This window comes from Anguilla rostrata, chromosome 19 (genome assembly GCF_018555375.3).
Source record: "Anguilla rostrata isolate EN2019 chromosome 19, ASM1855537v3, whole genome shotgun sequence".
Classification (NCBI taxonomy): Eukaryota; Metazoa; Chordata; class Actinopteri; order Anguilliformes; family Anguillidae; genus Anguilla; species Anguilla rostrata.
In genome coordinates this window covers 8,337,333-8,359,800 of record NC_057951.1, presented here as the reverse complement: position 1 = coordinate 8,359,800, position 22,468 = coordinate 8,337,333, and the positions used below count along the sequence as shown (strand labels likewise).

At 51.1% G+C, this 22,468-nt stretch overlaps 1 protein-coding gene across 1 annotated transcript in view; it reads left to right on the top strand.

Annotated features, from left to right (window-relative positions):
- The window catches only part of ptprr (protein tyrosine phosphatase receptor type R), a 45,069-nt gene extending 22,651 nt beyond the window's left edge, over window positions 1-22,418 (top strand). Inside the window, exons 6-14 of the mRNA XM_064318678.1 lie at window positions 880-1,139; window positions 9,152-9,341; window positions 9,912-9,996; window positions 11,377-11,456; window positions 14,117-14,254; window positions 15,467-15,577; window positions 16,972-17,129; window positions 17,559-17,672; window positions 18,885-22,418. Of these exons, the coding sequence (XP_064174748.1) occupies window positions 880-1,139; window positions 9,152-9,341; window positions 9,912-9,996; window positions 11,377-11,456; window positions 14,117-14,254; window positions 15,467-15,577; window positions 16,972-17,129; window positions 17,559-17,672; window positions 18,885-18,978 (1,230 nt within the window). The 3' untranslated portion in view covers window positions 18,979-22,418. The remainder of the gene's footprint in view (window positions 1-879; window positions 1,140-9,151; window positions 9,342-9,911; window positions 9,997-11,376; window positions 11,457-14,116; window positions 14,255-15,466; window positions 15,578-16,971; window positions 17,130-17,558; window positions 17,673-18,884) is intronic.
- Window positions 22,419-22,468: the final 50 nt, after the last annotated feature.

Sequence of the window (22,468 nt, the reverse complement as noted above, 5' to 3'; positions counted from 1 at the left end):
GTTGTCCAGCTTTGGGAAATACTTCCTCCATGTTCACTCTCTCCAACTGGCAGCGTCTGTTTTTATTGGGGTCTGTTGAGGTAAAGATGTACATCCAGGGCATCACTGAGTTAATGGTTTTCCACTGACAGTTGTCCTGTCAGCATATAAGTTGAAATAAGGAGCTGTACCTCTCCTGTACTGAGAGCCAAGACAGAACGGGGCGTCGCGGAACAAAGTGGACCCACAGGCCCGGGTGAATGTCGGCTGTAGGATCGTACATATAATGCGTTAGTGTTGAGACTTTTCTCACTTTGCACAAACAAACAAACACTTTAGCTACATCACTGGAGATGTGCGCTCTTTCTCTCTCACTTTCTCACACACACTCACACTCACACACACACACACACACTTAATACGACTGTCTGTTCTGGCTTGTACATACTGGTTAACATCTTTTTTATCGGAGGACTCTGTATTGTGGAGAACAGGGCTGGGGGTGTGGGAGCCTGTAATGGTGATCACACACGCGCTCTGTTGCCGTGGCAGCCTCGTTAGGTAAAAATGAACTCACGTAATGAGCTCATGCCCTCTCAGTGACCCGCATGGGTTCCACATGTAGGTCAAAGGTCAGAATGTTTGTCATTTAAGTGGATCTTAATCAGTGCCTGACTGACAGGCCTGCAGGGACCAGCTACAATGAAAGAGAGAGCTTCTGTGACTCCGCCCCACCGCTCCCCTACGGTTAAACAGGCACTGTGATTGGCCGGCTAATACGCTAACTACGCTAAGCTAACCGTGGTTCAGGTAATCATGTTTGGGCCCCTGATACAGGGTGCTGTACAGGGCAGAGCAGGTTCATTTTGACTTCCGCCCCCCTCTCCCCCCGTCCCGCAGGTCCTGTACCGGCTGAAGGAGAAGGTCGAGTACCCCGATCGGCAGCTGAAGGAGGCCCCCAGCCGGGACGTGCACCTGGCCCCCGTGCCGGTGCGGACCGCGCCCCCCCCGCCGGCCCCGCCGCGGACCGGCCCCAGCATGGTGCGGGCCGCCCCGGCCCCCAAACCCGCCAGCGCCTGCGCCGCCGCCCCCGCCAAGCCCTGCCCCTCTGCCGGCCCCTCCCCCTTCAGGATGAAGCCTGCCGCCGGGCTGCAGGAGAGGTAAGGCCCGGGACACCCCCGGCTACGGGACCCCTCTCCCCCCCTTGCGTTCGGGGCAGGTCTGTAGGGTTCACTTTACCCCCCCCCCCCCCTCCAGGCCCAGCGTTTAGAAGAGGACACAGGGAAGCTCTTGTGTGGATCGGCTGGTCTGTTCAATAAAACATGCTCCCTGGTTACCATGACAGCACCAATCATCTCTGTGGCTGAAAATGCCATAATTATCAGTGGGATACGAGCGCCAGTCTGGCTCTGTCTCTGCTGGTCTGTGGCTCCGGTCTGTGATGTTGGTCAGTGATGGACACTCCCTGTGTCTGTGGCTCAGGTCTGTAATGTCGGTCAGTGATAGACACCCCAGTGTCAGTGGCTCAGGTCAGTAATGTCAGTCAGTGACAGGCACTCCCACTGTGTGTGGCTCAGCACTACAGGCCAGTGGCAGAGACGTGTCTTGCTCTATGGGGTTTTCACACAGTCTTGTAATTAAAAGCGTGTGAGTGAAGTACAGCCTCATTCCCCATTCAGATTAATTCATAACAGAATTGAATTCTGTTGCCTCTGCAAAATAGATGACCTAATTATGACTGAAGAGGGAGTAAATGGCCCTGGACCAGTTTGTAATGAAGGAGGCCTCTGTGAGTTCTGTTTTTTTAATACCGAAAAAAAAGATGTCTGATGTGCTAATAGTATTTGTGTACATTCATATAAATGCTGGAGTTCAGCAGCAGAGTTATGATTTCTGTGTGTGTGTGTGTGTGTGTACACTGTGCTGGGTGTGTGTGTGTGTGTGTGTGTGTGTGTGTGTGCGTGTGTGTGTACACTGTGCTGGGTGTGTGTGTGTGTGTGTGTGTGTGCGCGCACTGTGCTGGGTGTGTGTGTGTGTGTGCGCACTGTGCTGGGTGTGTGTGTGTGTGCGCACCGTGCTGGATGTGTGTGTGTGTGTGTGTGGGTGCACCGTGCTGGGTGTGTGTGTGTGTGTGTGTGCGCGCACCGTGCTGGGTGTGGTGGAGGTGGTGGAGGAGATGAAAGCGCAGGCTGATTATAGCCCCCCTGTGAGTAATCCCAGGGAGGGGGGTGTGGGGGGGAGTGGGGGGGGTGCAGGATCTTCAGGAAGTGCAGAGGCTTCCTGCTCAGCACTGAATCCTTTAATGGAGTTGGAGACTCAGGAGAGCCCTGATCTCTTAATCCCCCCATCCCTCCTCACACACTCACACACACACTCACAGCCTCACACACATACACACACACACTCACAGCCTCACACACACACACACACACACACACACACACTCACACACACACTCACAGCCTCACACACATACACACACACACTCACAGCCTCACACACACACACACACACACACACACACACACACACTCACACACTCACAGCCTCACACACATTCACACACACACACACACACACTCACAGCCTCACACACATTCACGCACACACACACACAGACCTGGCAGACCTGTTTCCATGACACTTCCTGCCCTGCTGGTCACGCTGCTGCCATCAGAGAGAGGAGTGAGCTTCCCGCAGCTCTCCTCTGGACGCGTGTGCGGAGGGGAAGTTTTCCATTTGTTCTTCGGTTTCTTCATTAAGGAGACGCCCTGACCCCGGGTCACTTCGCTGCGCACACACGCGCGTTCGGCTGAGGGAAAAAGCCGCAGAAGATCCCAGCTAACGGCTCTTAAACGAGCGACCGCTCGTGTTTTTTTTTTTGCCGTGTGCAAACCTTCAGTACTGACGATTAATCTCTCCTGCTCTTAATGTGCGGCTCCCTCTCACGGGGGGCTACGCAGCGGCTAATGTTCCAGAGAGACCCTTTTCTCTCTCCTGGCTCACGGCAGGACGGCTATGTTTCTCGCCCGTTTGCCAATATCGTTCCCGTTCCCCTTTTTCATCTTCCGCCCGGCTGACGGTTGCCCCGGAGAGCCGCCTTTTGAAACGGTGTCTGAATTATTTATCTCCTCTGAAAACAGAGAACAGAAGAGCGCATTTTGTTTCTGCGTAGACATTAGAAGCTGGGAGAGATAGAAGCTTCCAGCGGTGGACGGCTGCCGTCGAGGCCTACTCTGGTGCTGCACTGACCTCTAGTGGTGCACTAGAGGAATTGCATAACCTTTTGAGGCCGGTGGATGAATGTACATTAACTCCAGCAGTGTTGCTCATATTTCTGTCGTTCGAGCCACTTATGGTTCCGTCACACTGTATCCTGAAACCCAAATACAGGAAAACATTTTTAAAGAAGCAAACTGCCGGTATATTGCTTTGATAGCCTGTTATTTGCTTGATATTGATTAAAAAAACATCAGGCATGTCATGATGCACCAGTCACTGCTAATATTTGCCTTGACACCAATATCCTGCCAATGATGGCATATTGATCCTTACCCGATGGCTGATAAGTACTCAGCATTAGAGACATGGCCGTTCACAGGAAGTGAAGCGGGGGTTTTAACCAATCGCATAGCCTCCGGACACTCAGTCACAGTATCAACAGGCTGCATTCAAGACAAACACGGGGCGGGGAGTTGGCGGTTTCTCCTGTTTGCACAGATACCGTATCGGGGCGCGTTTAAAACGGTGTGTTTTCTCGCGCTGCGGATACATGGCTCCCGCCCCCCCCCCCGTGTGCTCACAGGCAGGCTAGTCACCGTTTCCCCTCTCTCTCTCTCCTAAACGCACCGCAGGCTGCTGCACAGTCAGGACCAGTCAGCCCCGGGGCCCGTGTCTCTCACCAGTTATGACTGCTGACCGGCGGGCCCCTGGCCCTCGCGTAGGGAGACCCCGTGGCGCTCTGCCCACCTGCCCGAAATAGCTGTCGCCCCTGCGGAGGTGCATCCGCAGTTCTGTGGAAACTTTCAGAGAGAGATAAACCACATTGGGCCTCGTTCACAAAACCTTTCTTAAATTATTCTTACTTTTGTTCTTCAGAAACATTCCTACGAGAAACCAATATGGGACTCATTACACATGTGCAGACCTTTGTTTTTGTGCGTATCCCAGGTGTATGAGATGATGAATGCGGGCTTGTTTGTAAATTTTATGCGCAATCCTGTACAGCCATGTACAAATAGAGGTTAGAAGCGTTCTTGGAAGCGTCCTTCCGCGCGGTGAACGATCGAACGCGATCCTACGCACGGTTCGTGAACGAGGCCCATTGTGCGTACGGCGCGGGTTTCGCAATGCTAGCGTCGAAGGTCTTTAGTTTTAAGCGGGCAGGGGTGTTCGGTGGCCCCTCCCAGACTGTTTAATTTGCGAGCCCATTGTTGTGTCACGGGGAACGCGTGATGGATGATGCGAGCGGGACGCCCCCGGTACACACGCCAGATTGATCTCTCTCTGCTCGCCCGCTCTTCATTAACGTTTTTCCAAATTGATTTCCCCGTCTCCGGGGCAACCCTCGCGCTCCCGCTTCCTGGAGAAGACGCGCTCTTCCCGAAACCATAAATCTGCGCCCCCCCCTGCCCCCCACCCTCCCCTCGCCCATGGATGTGCAGCGTCTCCCCTCATTATGACTGATTGACCCCTGACCCCTCTCTCCGCCTGATGAGCAGGTCAAAGGGGCGGGGCTACCTGCTCTGGCGCCCGCAAACGCAGAGGAGAGAGAGAAGAGCTTTAACGACCGGCTGCAGAGATGAGAGAGGAGGAGCAGCATTCACATAGTATACACAGTCAATAAATATCCCTCTTTTTAGGGCTGTTCTGCAACATTTCTGCATGTGAGTGCACCATGTAGACATTGTGGTGTGGTACAATATCTGACAAACAGAATAGAGAATATATTAGGAAAAGAATCATCGCTGCAAAGTATCAAGGAGAGATGCTAACGGTGATTAGCACTGGGTAGCATTAGGAGCACTGGAAGTGCTGTTGTTATTAAAAAATAATCTGTCATTTACTTCATTGAGATTGGCATCTGATCAGGTCTCATGAATTTTTATATTAAAAAAGAGAGAGCAGCAGAATCTGACTCCAGTGGGATAGAGCCCCCCCCCTCTCTCTCTCTCTCTCTCTCTTTCTCTCTTTCTCTCTCTCCCCCTCTTGCTCACTCTCCCCCTCTTGCCCCCCCCCCTCTGTCTCCCTCTCTCTCTCTCCCCCTCTCCCCCCCCCCCGTGAGGAAGCAGGTGTGAGGTGGCGTACGTGTGGGCTGAGGAGTGCGTGAGGTGAGGTGAGAGCTCGCTCCTGTAATCACCGCGCTGCTGATGAGGGTCAGGAGAAAGGGCCCGTTAGAGAACGCGCTCGTTAAAAAAACCGAAGCGGGCCAGGCGAGGAAACCGGGCGTCGGCTCGGGAAGCCCCCCCCCTGATAAAGGAAGGTGGTCCGGTCCGACGGGGTCTTTCATAACTTCATTAAAATCTATTTCGGGACATTTATGTAACCCCGGGCCCGGCAAAGAAATGTTGTTTATCAGAAATCGTTCTCCTAGAACAGCGTGTGTACGTCCTGTGGGGGGTTCAACAAAAGCTTAAAGGACTCAAGGACTGACTTTGAAAGATTAAACCGCCAAAAAAGAAAGAATCTTATCTCTTGTTGTCATCTAAACGAGCGCCTTGATTAGATAAAGTGTGAAGCTGTAAATTCTGTCCGCGCTGTTCAGCCAGCAGACCCCAGTCAGGCGTGCAGATTATTAATGTTATTAATTAGTTTTTTTTAAATCGCTTTTGGTGGATGACTTGGCTGTTTTCAGACTGCGGGGCATAGTCAGTTCTGTGCCTTGGGGTGCTGCAGCAGTCTAGCACGTGATTTGAACCTGCAACCTCCTGGTAACTGTCTGGGTCTCCCGGAGGAGAGTCAAACAGCAAACATTTTTATGGAATATCTGCCATTACTGTTGGTTGTTGGAAGAGTGGTGTGTGTGTGTGTGTGTGTTAGTGCGTGTGTGTGTGTGTTTGTGCGTGTGAGTGCATGTGTCTGCATGTGTGCGTGCCTGTGTGCATCTGTGTATCCTTGCATGTCTGCGTATGTCCGCACGTGTGCATATGTGTGTGTGTGTGTCCGCACGTGTGCGTATGTGTGTGTGTGTGTCCGCACGTGTGCATATGTGTGTGTGTGTGTGCGTATGTGTGTGTGTGTGTGGGAGCGTATGTGTGTGTTTGTGCGTGTTTGTGTGGCTCTAGAGTGTGGGAGCGTATGTGTGTGTTTGTGCGTGTTTGTGTGGGAGCGCAGTTAAATCATCGCGTGTGTCACCGGCTCTGCGGCTGTGTGCTTTGTTCTGGCCGCTCGGCCTGCTGGGAGCTCGCTGAAGGCTGTCCTCAGAGTGTCCAGCGCTGCGTCAGGCCTGGGAGCGGGCTCCTCACTGACGCTCGGCTCCGGGCCTCTCCGCTGGAGAGCGCGGGCGCTCCGCTTCCTGGATTCCTGTGGCCTTAGCACCACAGGCCTGTCCCTGCCACACACTGCCTTATAGGGCAGCGGTACGATGTACCCCCCCCACGCGGCCCCTCAGACGGGTGGGCCTGACAGTCACAGTGTGAGTCAAGGCTGAGACAGACACTGACTACATCCTGACTGCACTACCCCGTTCCCCCACAAGGGGCGCCACACGCGAACCGGCTGACAGACCGCATCTGGGCTTTCTGTACAGGCGGTGTAGCTCTGCCCTGAGCGGGTGAGAAGCTGCGGACTGGAGCTTTCCTTTAATCGAAATGGCGTCCGACCGCACGTGTGCAGAGCCAAGCTGTGAACCTGGCCTACAGACCCAACATACCAGCCCCGCCCCAACCCTCACCCAGCACTCAAATGAACCGGCAGAACCCCCCTCACCTTACAGGACACTCCCGGGGTGACAGTCCCGGTGAGCTGGGAGGATCAGAGTTAGAATAGAGAGACTTCACTGGCTGCAGGGAACGTTTGTAAGCTGTTATGGATCTGACACCAAAGCAGGTGTCAATGAGCGTTACTAAGTGCGGTAATGCCTGACTGGGTGCCCAAACTTCTGCATGTGCCATGTGCACTTTAGTTTATCATTCTGAAACTGTAATGCATGCAAAATATGTGTGTGTATGTGTGTGTGTGTGTGTGTGTGTGTGTGTGTGTGCGCGTGCATATTTATGTGTGTGTGTGCGTGTTTGTATATTGATATTTAAGTTCAGTGGTAGTGGGTGGCAGTGGGACGGGACAGGGCTGTGGGCTGGTTTGTGTGATGATGGTGATGAAGAATCCCCCCTCATCCTCACACACGAGCGGCTGGTCTGTGCAGGACCCCCCAGGCCCCCCGGTGGACCCCTGAGAGGGGCAGCGCTGGCCCCGGGGCGACCCGTGTGTGGCCCCCGGCCCGTGTGGAGGGAGGGGCAGGCCTGGGCTGCGTGTCTGCTCCCTTCCTGCACAGGATGCTGGCACTTCCTGCCCGCAGCGCACTGATTGCTGCAGGGCTCTGGTCCAGCTCCGTGTCCCAGGGTCACTTCCCCCCCAACACCCTCACACCCCCACAACCCCCCCCCCCCCCACACACACACATACCCACACCCACACTGCACAAGAGTGCTCAGCCTGGAAACAAAGAAACTCAAGTGCATGTGTGTACTGCTAGTCCTCGTCTGATGTTGTCATGTAAAGCTTCATGTTAAGTGTGCATTGTAAATTGTGATTATGCTTTTTGCATGTTACTGGGTTCATCAGGGCTGCTGTACTTATATTGTATGGCTGTGTTTGCCCTGGGGAAATTAGTCCTTTTTTTTTGAGGGAAGAGGCAGGGTGAACCTTAGTGTCCTGTCCTGGAGTCCAGCACTTCGCTGTTGGTTGAGGGTTGTGGGGGGGGAGGGTGGTGGTTGGGGGGGCACAGGCATTCTGTGAAAGGAAAGATGAATTAGCCTGTGAGCTTTTGAGGGATGACCTTTGCGAGGCAGTTTTATTCCAGAGATTGGAACGAATTGAATCTGTTGAATTTTGCATAATCCACTTATGAATCATTTTTCACTTTGCATACTGTAATACCACCGGCCCCTGAGCTCTTAGACTGGCTATGAATGAACTCGTCTCTTAACTGCTACGCCTGTGGGGACGAAAAGGTTCTTCTTCATCAGAGTACATATACTGTATATGAAATATGAATATATGAATTATGGCATATGGTGAATAAGTGGACCTGTGACCCGGTTATATTTCCGGTGAATTCTTAGCCTGTACGTTCACGGCCCAATGGCTTGTATTGCCCAGGGTGGGTTTGCGAAATCGGTAAAGCTACTGCGGTTAAACACATGTAAATAAATGCCTGTAAAAGAGGTAGGAAACTGGAGTGGTTCAGAGGTAGAGTGGTGGAGTAGGTTTGAAAAAGTCTGTTTGGGTAAAGGGTTCAAACCAATCTGGAGAGAGGATGTTATTTGGAGGCTGTTAAGGTCAGGCTGCCCTTTCAGGGTGACATTGAAAACAGCGCAAAAATAAAAATAACTGAGCAAACACTTTTTTATCTTCCCGCAGAAATTAAAAATTGGAACACACATTCTGACCTGAGATAGAGAAAGAGAGAGAGTTAGAGAGAGAGTGAGTGAGTGAGATAGATGAGAGAGAAGAGAGAGAGAGAGAGAGGAGGAGTAGAGATAGATGAGGATTGATAATGGACAGGAAGGGAGAGAGAGAGAGAAAGAGGGAGACTGGGGCTCGGAGTCTGTCTTTGTGTTCCAGTCCCACACTCGCAGCCAGCGCACTGTTCTCTTCCAGCTAATTGATGTCTTCCTTCCCCCCCGTGATAGACTGAGAGACCTGGCAACCGAGAGTGGCGTAGCTCCGCCCCCTCCGTGGAGCTGGGGGGGGGCGGGTCAAAGGTCAGCAGATCTGGGAGAGAGGCAAAAGCAAGAAGCCAAACAGGGCGTGTCTCTGAGCGGGCGGGTTGCCTGTTCTGAGCCCTGATTGGGCAGCTGGTCATGTTGTACGTGCTGGTTTTCAGAAAGGCCCGGTTGTTTTATGTGTTTGTATTTCTTAAGCCCTGCGGATTGGGAACAGGGGGTCGGCTTGTCATTGGCCTTTTTAAAGAGTCTGTGGGTGACGGTGCTGTTTGCTGTGCCCCCTGCAGGCGGGGGTCCAACGTGTCCCTAGTTTTGGACATGAGCGCGCTGGGCGCGGTGGAGCCCCTGAGCTGCGCCCCGGCCACGCCCCGCGAGCGGGTCGCCCTGGAGTACCTGCACACGGCCGGCCGCGCCCTGTCCCGCCAGCAGCTCCGCGACATCGCCCTCAACACGCAGCGGCTGCACGCCGAGTTCGTGGTGAGGAGGGGCGGCGGCGTGCAGCGTTCTCCCAATGTTCTCTCACTGTTCTCCCAGTGTTCTCCCAGTGTTCTCCCAGCGTTCTCTCAGCGTTCTCCCAGCATTCTCCCAATGTTCTCCCAATGTTCTCTCACTGTTCTCCCAGCGTTCTCCCAATGTTCTCCCAGCGTTCTCCCAATGTTCTCCCAGCGTTCTCCCAGTGTTCTCCCAATGTTCTCCCAGCGTTCTCCCAGTGTTCTCCCAATGTTCTCCCAGCGTTCTCCCAGTGTTCTCCCAATGTTCTCCCAACGTTCTACCAGCATTCTCCCAATGTGCTGTCGGAATCATTTGTGTGATGCATCGTGGGAATTTTCCCATCCGTGCCCTAACAGAGTTCCCTGCAATTCTGTCCAAAAAGATAACAGTCAAAAATGATATTCATCACATTACGTTACATTTATTTAGCAGATGCTTTTATCCAAAGCGATGTACAAAAGCGCTCATCAGGGTCATTGGAACAACTACAAAAACACAGGTTCGATAAGATACAATATTCATTTTGCACATTCAATGTCTTTGTGTGCTTTGCAGGAAATTCCGATGAATTTTGTGGATCCCAAAGAACTGGACATTTCCAGTCACGGAACTAAGAACAGATACAAGACCATTTTGCCAAGTGAGTATTTCAACCCGTAAGAATTTTTCCTTTTCAGCATTGATAGTAACGCGTGACTCTGTGTGAGAGGGTGCAGAGGTAGCAATGTCACTGCCCCGTATGGGACTCACCCTCTCTGGGGCTTCCTCCTCAGGCAGAGAGATGGCCACCCTGCTGGTCCTCCACCAGGGAACATTCTGTTCCTCAAATATAACCCCCCCTTGTTCCTCCTTAACCCACCTTTCCTGGGGATCTGGGGGGGGGGGTCACATCTTGTGCGCACCTTTGATGCTGACAGGCCCTGATTGGCTGGGGGGAGGGGTGGAGGTTCTTGAGGGGGAAGGGGGGGTGGGGGTAGCGCGCTAATTGTAAAGGGACGGGGTGGAAGGGGCGAGGGTTTCCGGTCCCAAACATTGGCAGCCAACCGCCAGCTTCGCAGCTGCTGACAGGCCGGGGAGGAAGAGCTTCATTACTCCCATCAGCGGGGGGGGGGGCGGGGTCAGGGTCAGCGCGTGTGAACCTATAGTTTCCATTGGCACGGGGGGGGCGGGGCCTGCGAGAACAATGCGGCGGGGAGCAGGACGGGCTGTTCTCACCGCGGGTCCCGATCCAGAGAGCGCCTGCTTCGTTACGCAACGAGCCAGACGCCGCGCCCGATCGCTATCTGCGTCCCCCCTGTCCCGCACGGAGGAAGGGGAGGCCCCTTATCAATATTGGGACAGAGCTGCTCCTTCCAGAACCCCCTCCCCAAACAAAAACAGATATTCTGCAAGAAGGAACAGAACGTTAACCTTGCGTTCAGACTGGAACGGGAACTGGCTCACGGTCACATCCAAGGACGCTCAGTTTCCAAAACCGTGCCCATCCAAACTCCTTCAGAGCAGAGGACTCTGCCCCTGAATGGGATTGCACAGTCTTCGTGGGTGACACCTCCCTCCCCCTGAAATTCAGGGTGTGTGGACCATCACTTAGGCCCTGAATGTTTGGGTCCTCCCTGTTGTGTATTGATGGGTAGGTTTATTTGGGGGGGATGGGTAGTGTTTTGGGGGGAGGTGGATGGCTGGGCTCCACGTCCTTGTTGCCTGGGGGTTAAGTGCCATGTCTTCCTGTAGTGGGTGCAGCTTCCTTCTTCCAGGTCTGCTGAAGAACATTAGAAGGTGGTTTAAAAATACGAGTCGGGTCCGGGCCAGGTTAACCGAACAAGACCGTCTCTTTTGGGTGTCGTGGGTACACCGTAAGCCACCCTTCGCCCCCCCACGCGTTCTCGCCCCTCGGTGAAGCGCGGTTCCCCGTCCCGCCGTTTAAAACACCGTCGCACGGGGCGAATCGGTGGCCCTGAACGGTGCCGCTGCGTGGTTGCCACGGTAACCAGCGAATGCTCGTTTTTTTTGTCGTTCGCAGACCCCCATTCCAGGGTGATCCTGAAGACCAGGAACACGTACGACCCCCTCGGCAGCTACATCAACGCCAACTACATCAGAGTGAGTCATCGTCCCCGCATTAAAACTACCATACTTCAGTTCCGCACGCTCACACACTACATGTCCCAGTATTTAAGAGAGAGCGGTGATGTTATGTATTTTCTCAAGAGTGTAAGGTGTGACACAGAGTGGTATTGCGTAAATTAATTTGTTTATTTCGATGCAGATGATTTGAGGCAGAGCCAGTAGGACCTGCAAGCACTCTGATTACATTTTTGCGGTTATGTTGTTGTAAAATCAGTTTAAACACTGACTTGCATCGCTCTACTCAATTGTCCGCTGTGTCGGACGTTAAGACGTTTTTTTTCTTTAGTGAAAGGAGCATTTCGTGCCAGGAGCCCTGTCCCAAAGCGTAGCTGAAGGCTTTGCTTGTTCGCCTAAACATACAATAGGTTTGTTTCCTGATGCAGGAAGTTTAAGGCCCTTTTCTCTTCCTCCCCATTGGCTACGGGGTGTGACACAGAGCGCCTTCCCTTCACACCTCCAACAGAACCCTACCTGCCTGTCAGCAAGAGGTTGTTGTTATGGCAACAGACACGGTAACACAAAAACACAAAGTGCAGTCCAAATGTTTTTTCCTCTGATTGTTAATCGCGCGTTTTTTTCTGATTGCCTGATTTACTTTCCAGGAGAACATGTGGGATGGAACGTTCTGTTCGACGAACGCGAAACAGGAACTGAACAAAACTCAGAAAATATCCGTTCACATGGCTTCGGTTTCAAACCAAACGCGAAATAAAACGTCCGGAACATCAAGCACGCACATTTTCACGTGTACGAATACGCAGTCGCGTCCAAACATCACGAAGCCCCATTGAAACGACTGCTTGATCTCAAATTCAAACTCAAACGCAGACGGGGGGGTTGGTCGGTTTGTGCGGTGACTGGTTTGCCGTGAGGAAGCGGAGCCAGCTCGGGACAGTTGGAGACCTCATTAACCCCGTTTGTTTGGGGAGGTACTCGGCTCGCCCGCGAAGCCCGGGCCGCTGTTTGGACAGCCGGTATCCCCGAAGGACCGCCTGACCCCTGCGTGCTCCGGCCCGCACGTTTAAGTCTCTGCTCATCTGCAGGGGTTGTAATTTCGGCTCTGTTCCCCATAACAGAAATGCATGTGCATTGATACACAGTATAGAGCTGGTGTGCTATTCTTTTTCAAAGGCTTTGCTTGTATTCCACTATTTTCTAGATTAATCTGCCCAGTGGTCAGGGAATGTCTTTCCACTCTTGTCCACATCGGTTTATAAAAGCCATTCTTTTAAATTATTGCTCCTATATTTGTCCTGAAAATTTCCAGTGTGAAGCACCCATTTTAAAGGTGCCATCCAAAATGAAGATTGACTTGGGTGATTGATTGCTTATCAAACAGTAAATAAAGCTGAACGTTTTGTCGTTCTAAATGACCTCTGGAGCGATGTAGAGCGTTACACGCTTGTTTCCACGGACCCCCCGTTACGTTTGATGTTGTCGTAACCTCTGGGGCTTCGCTGCCCCCGGCGGCCATTTTGCAAGTGGCAGAGGTTAGGAAAGCAACGCCAGCCTTATGTAAAAACCCTCCTAATGGCTCCTGATCTGCTGACCTGCGTGAGGAGCGGTGGTGAATGCTCTCGCTCTTGGAGAGGTTTGTTATGGTATGGGGAGGGGGGGTCGGGAGCGGAGGCGGGGGGGCAGGTCACGCAGCCTAAGGAAGCCCAGGCCCTGCCCCCTTATTGTCCGGCGGCGCGCACAAAAACACAATCAGCGCACCTTTTCTCAGGCCCGGGGGGAACAGAGGATGTTTTTGTAGGATGAGGAGGAACCCCCCCCCGTGCCAAGAGCCCCTCTCCTCTCGCCCTCGGGCCGGGAGACGTCCCTGACCGCTCGGAGCGCTGGCGCGGTTTTCGGAACGCCGCGTCTTTTTAATTAAGAGGGGGACGTCCGCCCGGAGGGGGCGAGGGTGCTGAGCGAGAGAGCGAGATTATCCCCACTTGAAAATCCAAAGTGGTGACTGGCTAGCTAATATTAGCATTTAGTCCTTTGGGCCCAAGTGCATTAGGCCACTTAATGACTCCAGGAGTGTTTTCAGGAAGAGCTAACGTGTGTTAATTGTGCGTTGATGTAAGCAGGGACAAGAGCTGCAGTCTGTGCGTGGGAAAGGTAACGGACAATACAGTACACTCTTAATGTCTCAATGAAAGAGATACTGCTCCTCTGGCTACAGCGGCTAAAGGTGAACTAGCGGACTGTGATGTCACTGTGATGTCATCGCATAGGGTGTTCTTGTCACCTGCTGGCGATATGCCCATTACCATGGGAGACATTGCCAGTATCTGTTGTGACTGTGTGTCAGTATGAGCACCTTGAGATTCCATGTGACGTTGAAAACATATCCAAAGGCTGGCCCTTACATGCGTGTCTCAGATTACACGGCTTTAGTTTGGGTGAAGTAGGAGTACAGGGCAGAGAGTGAACTGGGTGTGAAAGCACCTGTTCATAAACAAGTCCAGTTCATTGTGTTTCGTTCTGTATATTCAGATATTAAAATCGCCGGATGGATTGTTCGTTTGACGCTCGAAGGACACCCGTGTTTGGGGACAGGAGGAAGCAGCGTTTTGGCGGTGGGGAGATGAACGGAAGCGGCAGGCTTCAGATCTCAGTTTCTCACAGTCTGTGTGCCTGTGCAGGGTTACCTGGGAGACGAGAGGTCCTACATCGCCACCCAGGGCCCCATGATCAACACGGTGAACGACTTCTGGCAGATGGCCTGGCAGGAGGACTGCCCCGTCATCGTCATGATCACGAAGCTGAAGGAGAAGAACGAGGTGAGGCGCCCCCTGCTGGCTGGGAGTGGGAAATGCAAGACTGAGCATGCACCTGTGCACCGACACACACACACACACACGTACACACGCAAGCATGCACGCACGCACACACACACACGTACGTGCACACGCACATTCTATGTCTCCCTCTCTGTCTCACACACACACACACGCCCTGTGCCCCTGTGTCCTCGATGAGCAGTTGTTTTAATCCAGTCATTTCAGGCATGTCCTGTTGGTAATGTAGATGCGTTGTAGTATAAATATTGATTTTGGCAGATTTTCCTGCTATCTCTCATATCTGCATATCTGTATGTATTCAGAATGGAAGCGTGTGCCTGTGGTCACCCCTCGTCCTATCACAGCATGGGTGGGGCGGGACAGGGAGCATTAGAAACGCAGCGGGGAGGACCCCGGTGCACAGCGGGGGTCGTTGCCATGGAGACGAGCGGTCGAGGGCACGCGGGCGAGATACGGGGGGGGGGGTGCTGAAAATAACTCACAATGGCCAGGCCCACAATGGGACAGGCTCTCCCTGGACCAGCACCAACATCAGTACCCATTCCTGGGCGGACGGGTCAGGGCTGGGGGGAGGGGGGAGCGGCCCAGGGTGCGGGCCCGCCGGCTGGCGCCTCGGGGAGGGGAACAATGGGGCCCGACAGGGAGGGGCCCCACAGGGAGGGGCCCGCCGAGCAGGCCGGAGGCTTTGATGAGGGCCTCTGATAACGGCCGGCCCATCGCACAATAGCAGCCCTCTCGCCTCGTCTAAAGATGTTTCAGACAGAAAAGAGGGGGGCGTTTGCGTTACCCTGCCTCCTGAAACAAGCTCAGTGTAGGAGACCGCTGTTCAGATCCCAGAGAGAGAGAGAGAGAGAGAGAGAGAGAGAGAGACCCTCGCTCCTCCAAATCCGCCACACATCATAGCACCTGAAGCAGAAGCTGAGGGAGAAGCAGAGCTGTGTCTGGGATGCTGGGAGTCCTAATGAAGGAACGTGGCAGACAGGCAATTCACGGGACGCCCTCACGCTGCGTGACGGGTCCGCTCTCGCACGCCGAGACTCCTGGGATAGCGGAGACTCCGTCGGAGGCTGACAGGCGTCTCGCTTGGCAGGAAATCATCTCGAACGTGCCGTCCTTTGAGAGGACGAAGTTCTGCCGTGAAATGAGCGGCGTGTTTTTAAAATTTTTTTAAATATTTTTTTGTTTTGGCAGAAGTGCGTTCTGTACTGGCCGGAGAAGCGGGGGATCTACGGCAAGGTGGAGGTGCTGGTGAACGGCACGCGGGAGTGCGAGCACTACACCGTCCGCAACCTGACCGTCAAGGTAAGGCCACGTGCGCACGCGCGCCCGCCCGTCGCCATGACGACAGCCGGCGCCCGAAAGCGGGCCAGCCAGTGACGAGCCGGCGGCAGTTTGTGGACGTCAGTGCTGCTAATGCTCTGAGCAGCAGTGTGGCTGGACCAGTGCTGACCAAACACAGTACCTGGCTGCAGATTTTGGTTTAAGTGAAGTGTTAAATGTAACAGGTGCTACTGTAGTTCATGCACTTAATTCACAGGGGAAACGGGAGATGGGATAGGCTTTGTATTTACAGGGGCTGGCAGATCACCAGTGCGATTGTGTTCAGGACAGAGATGTTAGACGAACGAGCCTGCGTGTAAAATTGGGGGGGTTGGGGAGGGGGAGAGACATGGTGGGTTATGAAGCTTATGAGCTAAGTGCCTGGAAAAAAAACTCCAAGCTGTCCTGCATCAAAACCAGCTGCCAATCACCAGCCTCGCCAAAGAGAGACATTGACCCTGGAATGGCGGTTCTTGTAAAGTTTCATTCCGGTACGGAATGGCTGTCAGCGTCTCCAGATTTCATTTAATTCTTGCGCTGACGCGGACGTGTCATAATTCAACTCTGAAGCGCATTGGCTGAAAGGGAGCAAGCGCTGGAGATTTAAGCAGAGCTGCAGTGGCGCTGAAGGAGAGATAGGGGGCAGTGTGTGTCATTCTGCATGGACGTCGCTGATTGCTGACATTGTTTATCAAACGGGGAAGGGCAGTGTGCGAGTGAGGAAATGGAAGAGCATCGCTCATTTTAATTACACAACGCAGGACAATATGAAGATCATAATGCTGTGTGAATTTCCATGCCATGACTGCACCATGATTATTTGCTCTATTAAGGGAGAGACCCGTGCTCCCTAAAGAGCAGTAGATTTGTGGGTGGGGTGATGAGGACTGTTGTGTGCTCAGGTGTAATTTGGGGAGACCTTTCTGTGGTCTCTGAATGAGTGTTTGGAACCAAGAGATTAAGAAAACCCCCACTTGTGTGTGTAGTATGAGTCTAGGTGTGCTCTGGGTGTTTTAGGGTGCACAGCATTGGGAGTAGTCACAGCAGCCCTTGGTAGAGTCTGTAGTGTAACTACTGAGTATTTGAATTTTTTCCAGTTACTGTAGCTTCATTATTCCTGTATTTTGTATATTTATGTGAATCTTAGACTCATTATGTGTGCGTGTGTATGTGTTTGCATGTGCATACATGCGTGTGTGTGTGTGTGTGTGTGTGTGTTGTGTGTGCGTGTGTATGTGTTTGCATGTGCATACATGTGTGTGTGTGTGTGTGTGTGTGCATGCATGTGCTTATGGGTGTGTGACACTGGCGTTGAGTAGCTATGACGCGTCTCTGACATCACCCCTTCTCTGTGTGTGTGTGCCTGTGCTCCGCAGCAAGGGGGCCAGAGCCGCAGTGTTAAGCACTACTGGTACACCTCCTGGCCCGACCACAAGACCCCCGACAGCGCCCAGCCGCTGCTGCAGCTCATGGCGGAGGTGGAGGAGGACCGGCTGGCCTCGGGCCCCCGGGGGCCCGTCATCGTGCACTGCAGGTGCCGCTCCGGGGCCCCCCCCCCAGGCGCGGGCGGGATGGGGGGGGGGAGACGGGTCACACGGGGGCAGACCCGCAGCCACAGCGTTTCGGGTTATAGTGCGCCCTCTCTGGCTGCTGTGGGCTAAAGAACGTAGGAGGGTCCGTTAGATAGTGGCAGTCTTAGTCCAGGCTTGTGTACCCATAACTGCTTAATTTCCAGCAGTGTGTAAATTACCACATTACCTAGGTCAGCATGCAAGATCAACCCACCTGCCACTCCTGAGACAAAATAAACAAATAAAATGCACAGATAATGCAATTTCTGTTCTAAATACCTAGTACCTAGTTCTTATTTACTGATTGTCCTTGATTGACCTTGGACCTCTTCATCGCTGTGGTGCAAGCTGTCCTTGTAACCAGTCCCCGCCCACATCCTCTTTTTGCGCAGTGCTGGGATTGGCCGGACCGGCTGCTTCATCGCCACGACGATAGGGTGCCGTCAGCTGCAGCAGGAGGGGGCCGTGGACGTGCTGGGCATCGTGTGCCAGCTCCGAGTGGACAGGTGCGTGGGCTCCGCCCCTGAGGTGCTTCAGACACGGTTTTTAAAAAAAAAGCGCTTCTTAATGTTTAGGTCAGTCAGGATTGAGAATGCACCTGGTCTCAAAGCACTCGTAGTTGAAGACATGACGAAGGTAAACTGCAGTGTGCTATACTGCAGATAAACAGGCTAGCATAGCTGCAGGCTAGCCCAGGCTGAAGGACGTGCAGGGTGGAGAGATGTCCTGCTCAGAGAGAACCCCCCCCCCCCCCCGAGGGGGCCCTGGTGAGGACAGGATGCCGGGGGGGTTAGGGGGGGGAGGGGGGGTGCGAGACGAGGGTGTTTTCACCTTCCATCGCTTGTAGGGCTCGTTCCCAGAGATAAGGACAGGAAAGCGCTGAATCGCTGAGGTTGGAGAGATTCAGCAACACCCTCAGGGTAAACACACTGCTCCTTTTCCCATGATGCACCAGTGAGGGAAAGGAACTCCAAGTGGGAGACGGCTGCCTTCGGGAATCTGTTAGCAGTGCTTCCAGTCTGCCATACAGCCAGCTAGCCGATGTAATAACAGCACATATATTATCTAAATATGAAAATGGTCTTCTCCAGCATGATAACGTGCACCTTAATTCTTATATAATTGCTAACCTTAATTCTTTTTCTGTGTTCCTTTATTCCTTCTTAATTGTAAAAGGCATAGTTAGGCCCTGGTACCGGTGGAATATACAATATGTGCTGGCCTGTATAGCAGCATATTAATATAATAGCTATATACAATATAATAATAATGAGAAGCACATACTGTAAAGTTGGGTTCATTCTCGTCACTCATGGATTTGTGTTTAATTTTTGATCACCATGGGCCACTAGGTTATGAACAAAGTGAGCCATAGTTGCATTTTCTGACCATGCATGTCTGTTTGTGTCTTTGTTTGTTTGTGTGCACATTTGTGTGTGCACGTGTGTGCGCGTGCGTGTGTATATGTTTGTGCGTGTGTGTGTGTGTGTGTGCGTGTGTGTGTGTGTGTGTGTGCGTGCGTGCGTGTGTGTGTGTATGTTTGTGTGTGTGCGTGTGTGTGTGTGTGCGTGTGTGTGTGTGTGTGGTGTGTGTGCGTATGTGTGTGTGTGCGTGTGCATGCCTGTGTGTGTGTGTGTGTGTGTGTGTGTGTGTGTGTGTGCATGCCTGTGTGTGTGTGCGTGTGCATGTCTGTGTGTGTGTGTGTGCCCCATGCACAGGGGAGGGATGATTCAGACAGGGGAGCAGTATGAGTTTGTGCACCACGCTCTGAGCCTGTACGAGAGTCGTCTGTCAGCTGAAGCAGGCCAGTGAGGCGGGAGGAAGAATCATGAGGTAATCTCGTTACCCTGGTAACTGTCACTCAAACCTAGGAGCCATCCTGTGGGGCAACTGCGGAATGAACTGACCTGGCGTCAAAAAAGAAGGGAACAGATCACACCAGAAAAAGAAGGACAATAGTCCGTTAACGAATGTACTGTGTCCTGTCCCCTTCTCCTCCTCCTCCTCCTCTTCGTCCTGTCTGTCTCGTAAGTGGCTTCTTAACGCCCTGTAACAAGCTCTGCCTCGTTGTCACGGCAACGACACAGGCTCCGCCCACTCTGCCAGCTGTACCGACAGTACACCTACATCTTGGACCTCTATCGGCTATTACGTGTTCTTGTAGAATTTACTAATGGCTGTTTTTTATGTATTTATTTATTTGAATACGTTTTTCCTGTATCGAGTTAATATTACTAATCAAAGTTGATAATCAAATTTTATTTTGATTGTTCAATGTTCAATCATTTTTTAAAAAAGATCTTAGAATGTCACCTTTGCTTTGAAGAGGGTGCAATAAGGAAGACTGTTATAATCACGGTGTGCTGCAGGTGACTCAAGGCTTCTGCTCTTGAGGTCACAGTGAGTAAATGGATTATTTTTTTTGTGGGAGGCATGATGCAGCAGCTTGCTTTAGGAAGAGAGTATTGGCGTTTTATCCGGCAACAAGGGGACCTCATTCCTACCAAATACCAACTCATCTTTATCTAAACGCAGGCATATTCCTTTCCTTGGAATACCATGAGCGTCAGTACTGCGTCAGTGCTGCGTCAGTACTGTACTGTTCCCCTGTCAGTCCAGGCACCATGCAGTACAGTGAATCTGCAAGTGCAGTTCATGCCAAAGCGTACTACTTTGTTCAAAGGGGCCTGTATGTCTCGTTTTAATCATCATTAAGCATATTATCACTTACTCTACCCTAAAAAGTGTGAGGCTAAGTCTCGCTTTGAATGAAAATAAGCTTTAGATTTTAGGCATGAGCATAGAATCGGTTTTCAAATTCATACCTTTACTGTATTGACTGTTATAGGAAGCCTTTTGACTGCACGGGGCAGTTTGTCCCTGAATTACACTTTACCTTGTAAAATACCAAAAAAACATACACAGTACTTAATGAAGGTTAAAATCACAGTCCAAATATTTGACGGTGTAGTCAGGTGAAGTATAAAGCTTTCGGAAACTGAAAACGTAATCATATTTTTGTAAAATGACATTTTCAAAAAACGTTTCACGGTTTTAAACTCGTAATCTTGTCAGTATGGGATTATGAGCCGCGATGCTTTTGCATGTACTTCATAGGAGTGCATTTATTGCATTTGTACTGTAGTTATCAAACACATGTACATTAAACCTGTCTATACCCTCTGCTCCGTCTAATGAGCCAACTCTGTTTTGTAGGAGAAATGCTCTATTTAAACTTTAGAGTTGGGCAACAAATGATATTGTTCCAAGTCGGTCGCTTTTCAGCTTGTTGATATTAAGTAAGATCTTGGAATGCCACGATGAGCTGTTTTTCGGTGCTAAAAAATGATCCCATTGGACGGTTGCATTCCGAGAGCTGCCATTCGCTGCGGGAAGCCAAAGTGTGATGCACTTGTTTTCACGACCAATTGAATCGACTCCCGAGTCTTTTTAACCGACTGCGAATCTCATTCACAAGTACAACAAGAACAAGGCCCAAAGTGGTGCTTCTCAGATCCCCGTCTGGTGCAAACGCTAAAGGGGAGACCTCTAGTCTGTTCCCAAAAGTCCTGTTATGTAGTATCATGTTTATTTTACTAGATGGCAGCACACTATATTGACCTAAGTTTATAATATAGGTGTTGTTTCCATGCCATAGGCATCTCAAACTTTAAAACATTGCAAGAATGTGCGAAGGAGGCTTTCCCCTTATAAGCGACACTAAGGAGCATGACCTCCCCTACCATTTAACTTCAACATTATTTTTTTTACAGGGTAACATCATTATTTTTTTCTAAACTGCCATCATAACTACATGCAGTATACAGACAGAGAAATCCGGTGAGAGGTTGTGTTACGGCATATTTGTGCCATTATTTTTAGCGTGCGTGACCAATGGTGTATATCAACTTCTTTTTGAGGTGCTTGTCTCCCCAACTGCCTCGAAATTCCGGTAGCAACTCGCAGTTAAGCTTCGTGCTTCTCGGACGAACCGGGTGTGAACGGATGCGCACGCACACCCGCATGCCCGCCGCACGCGTCGGGTCCTCGCGTAACCAGGCCTTTACCCGCTGAGAGATCGTGCTCCGAGAGGAAGGTGATCTGCTTGTGAATGCTCGTCTTTATTTACGGTACGGTGCGTTTATTGTGGAGGAGTGTGTACGGTACACGCAAAAAGTGCTATTAACAAGTTATGTGGCTGGCGTACCATTTTACCACATAAGGATCTTGCTGCTACGACTGCAAGTGTTTTATCTTTAAAATCTTACAAAATAGGAGGGAAGGAAGATTGTTGTCTGACAATGAGAATTTTATGGAAACATTTTTGTATGTATTGTTTTTTTAATTTGTTATTATTATTATTATTATAAATATTATTATTACTATTATTATTATTAGTGATAAAGGTTTCAAAAGATGATATTAATCTGTTTATATTACGATCATGTAGCAGGTACAATGCACAATGCCCATTTACTCGTGTTTATAAATCAGAAACGTTGATGTATACTGTTTACCGTTTGTAGCGATTATCCACTGTGTGGGCCTCTGGTTGCGTGAGCCAATCCCAGTCCTGTGTTCCTATAAACTATTAATCCAGATGAATGTTGTGATACTTTCACCGTCTAATATGACTATAATTGTAAACTATTTATAATCGGTATCGATATGCTGTACATACGTATGCCTCAAATGACACGCAAGGAGGGGGGAAAGTATCGAATCGAATGGAATGGCTGTTTATGGGCGTGGCCCCTGACTGGAAGGAATGCGAGCCTGTATTTAGCACACCTGGGGTTTTATCTGTGGTTAATATTGACTTTTTGTTTCTTTGACAGAAAAAGAAACTTCAAAATAGAAGAGCAGATTGGTGTGGAAGGGCAACAGTCGGTTAAAGAAAGCTTTTGGCAGCTCAGATATTGTAGCTGTATTTCTGAGTTGATGCTCATTTTTCTCATCTCCGCAGAGTAAGGCCATTTGTGGGTATTTAGGCCTTCACACGGTGTATTCAGTGCCGTTCAGGAGGAGCCCAGGTGTGCTAAACCAAGCCATACCATGAAGCTTTCAAAAGGATTGTTCCGTGTATTTGTATACTGATTTTTAATCAAGTGTCATTATAATGTCTTTGTGGGAAAAAAATGTTATTTCCTTGGATAGACTGAGCAGTGTACTTCTACGCAGACTACTCTGTGTTGTTTCCTAAGCGGCTGACTTTATATTCTGTACTGCCAATAAACTGATACAATTTTAAATGTTGTGAATATGTTTTTTTTCCCCCCATTGTATTGGGTTTTCTTTTTCA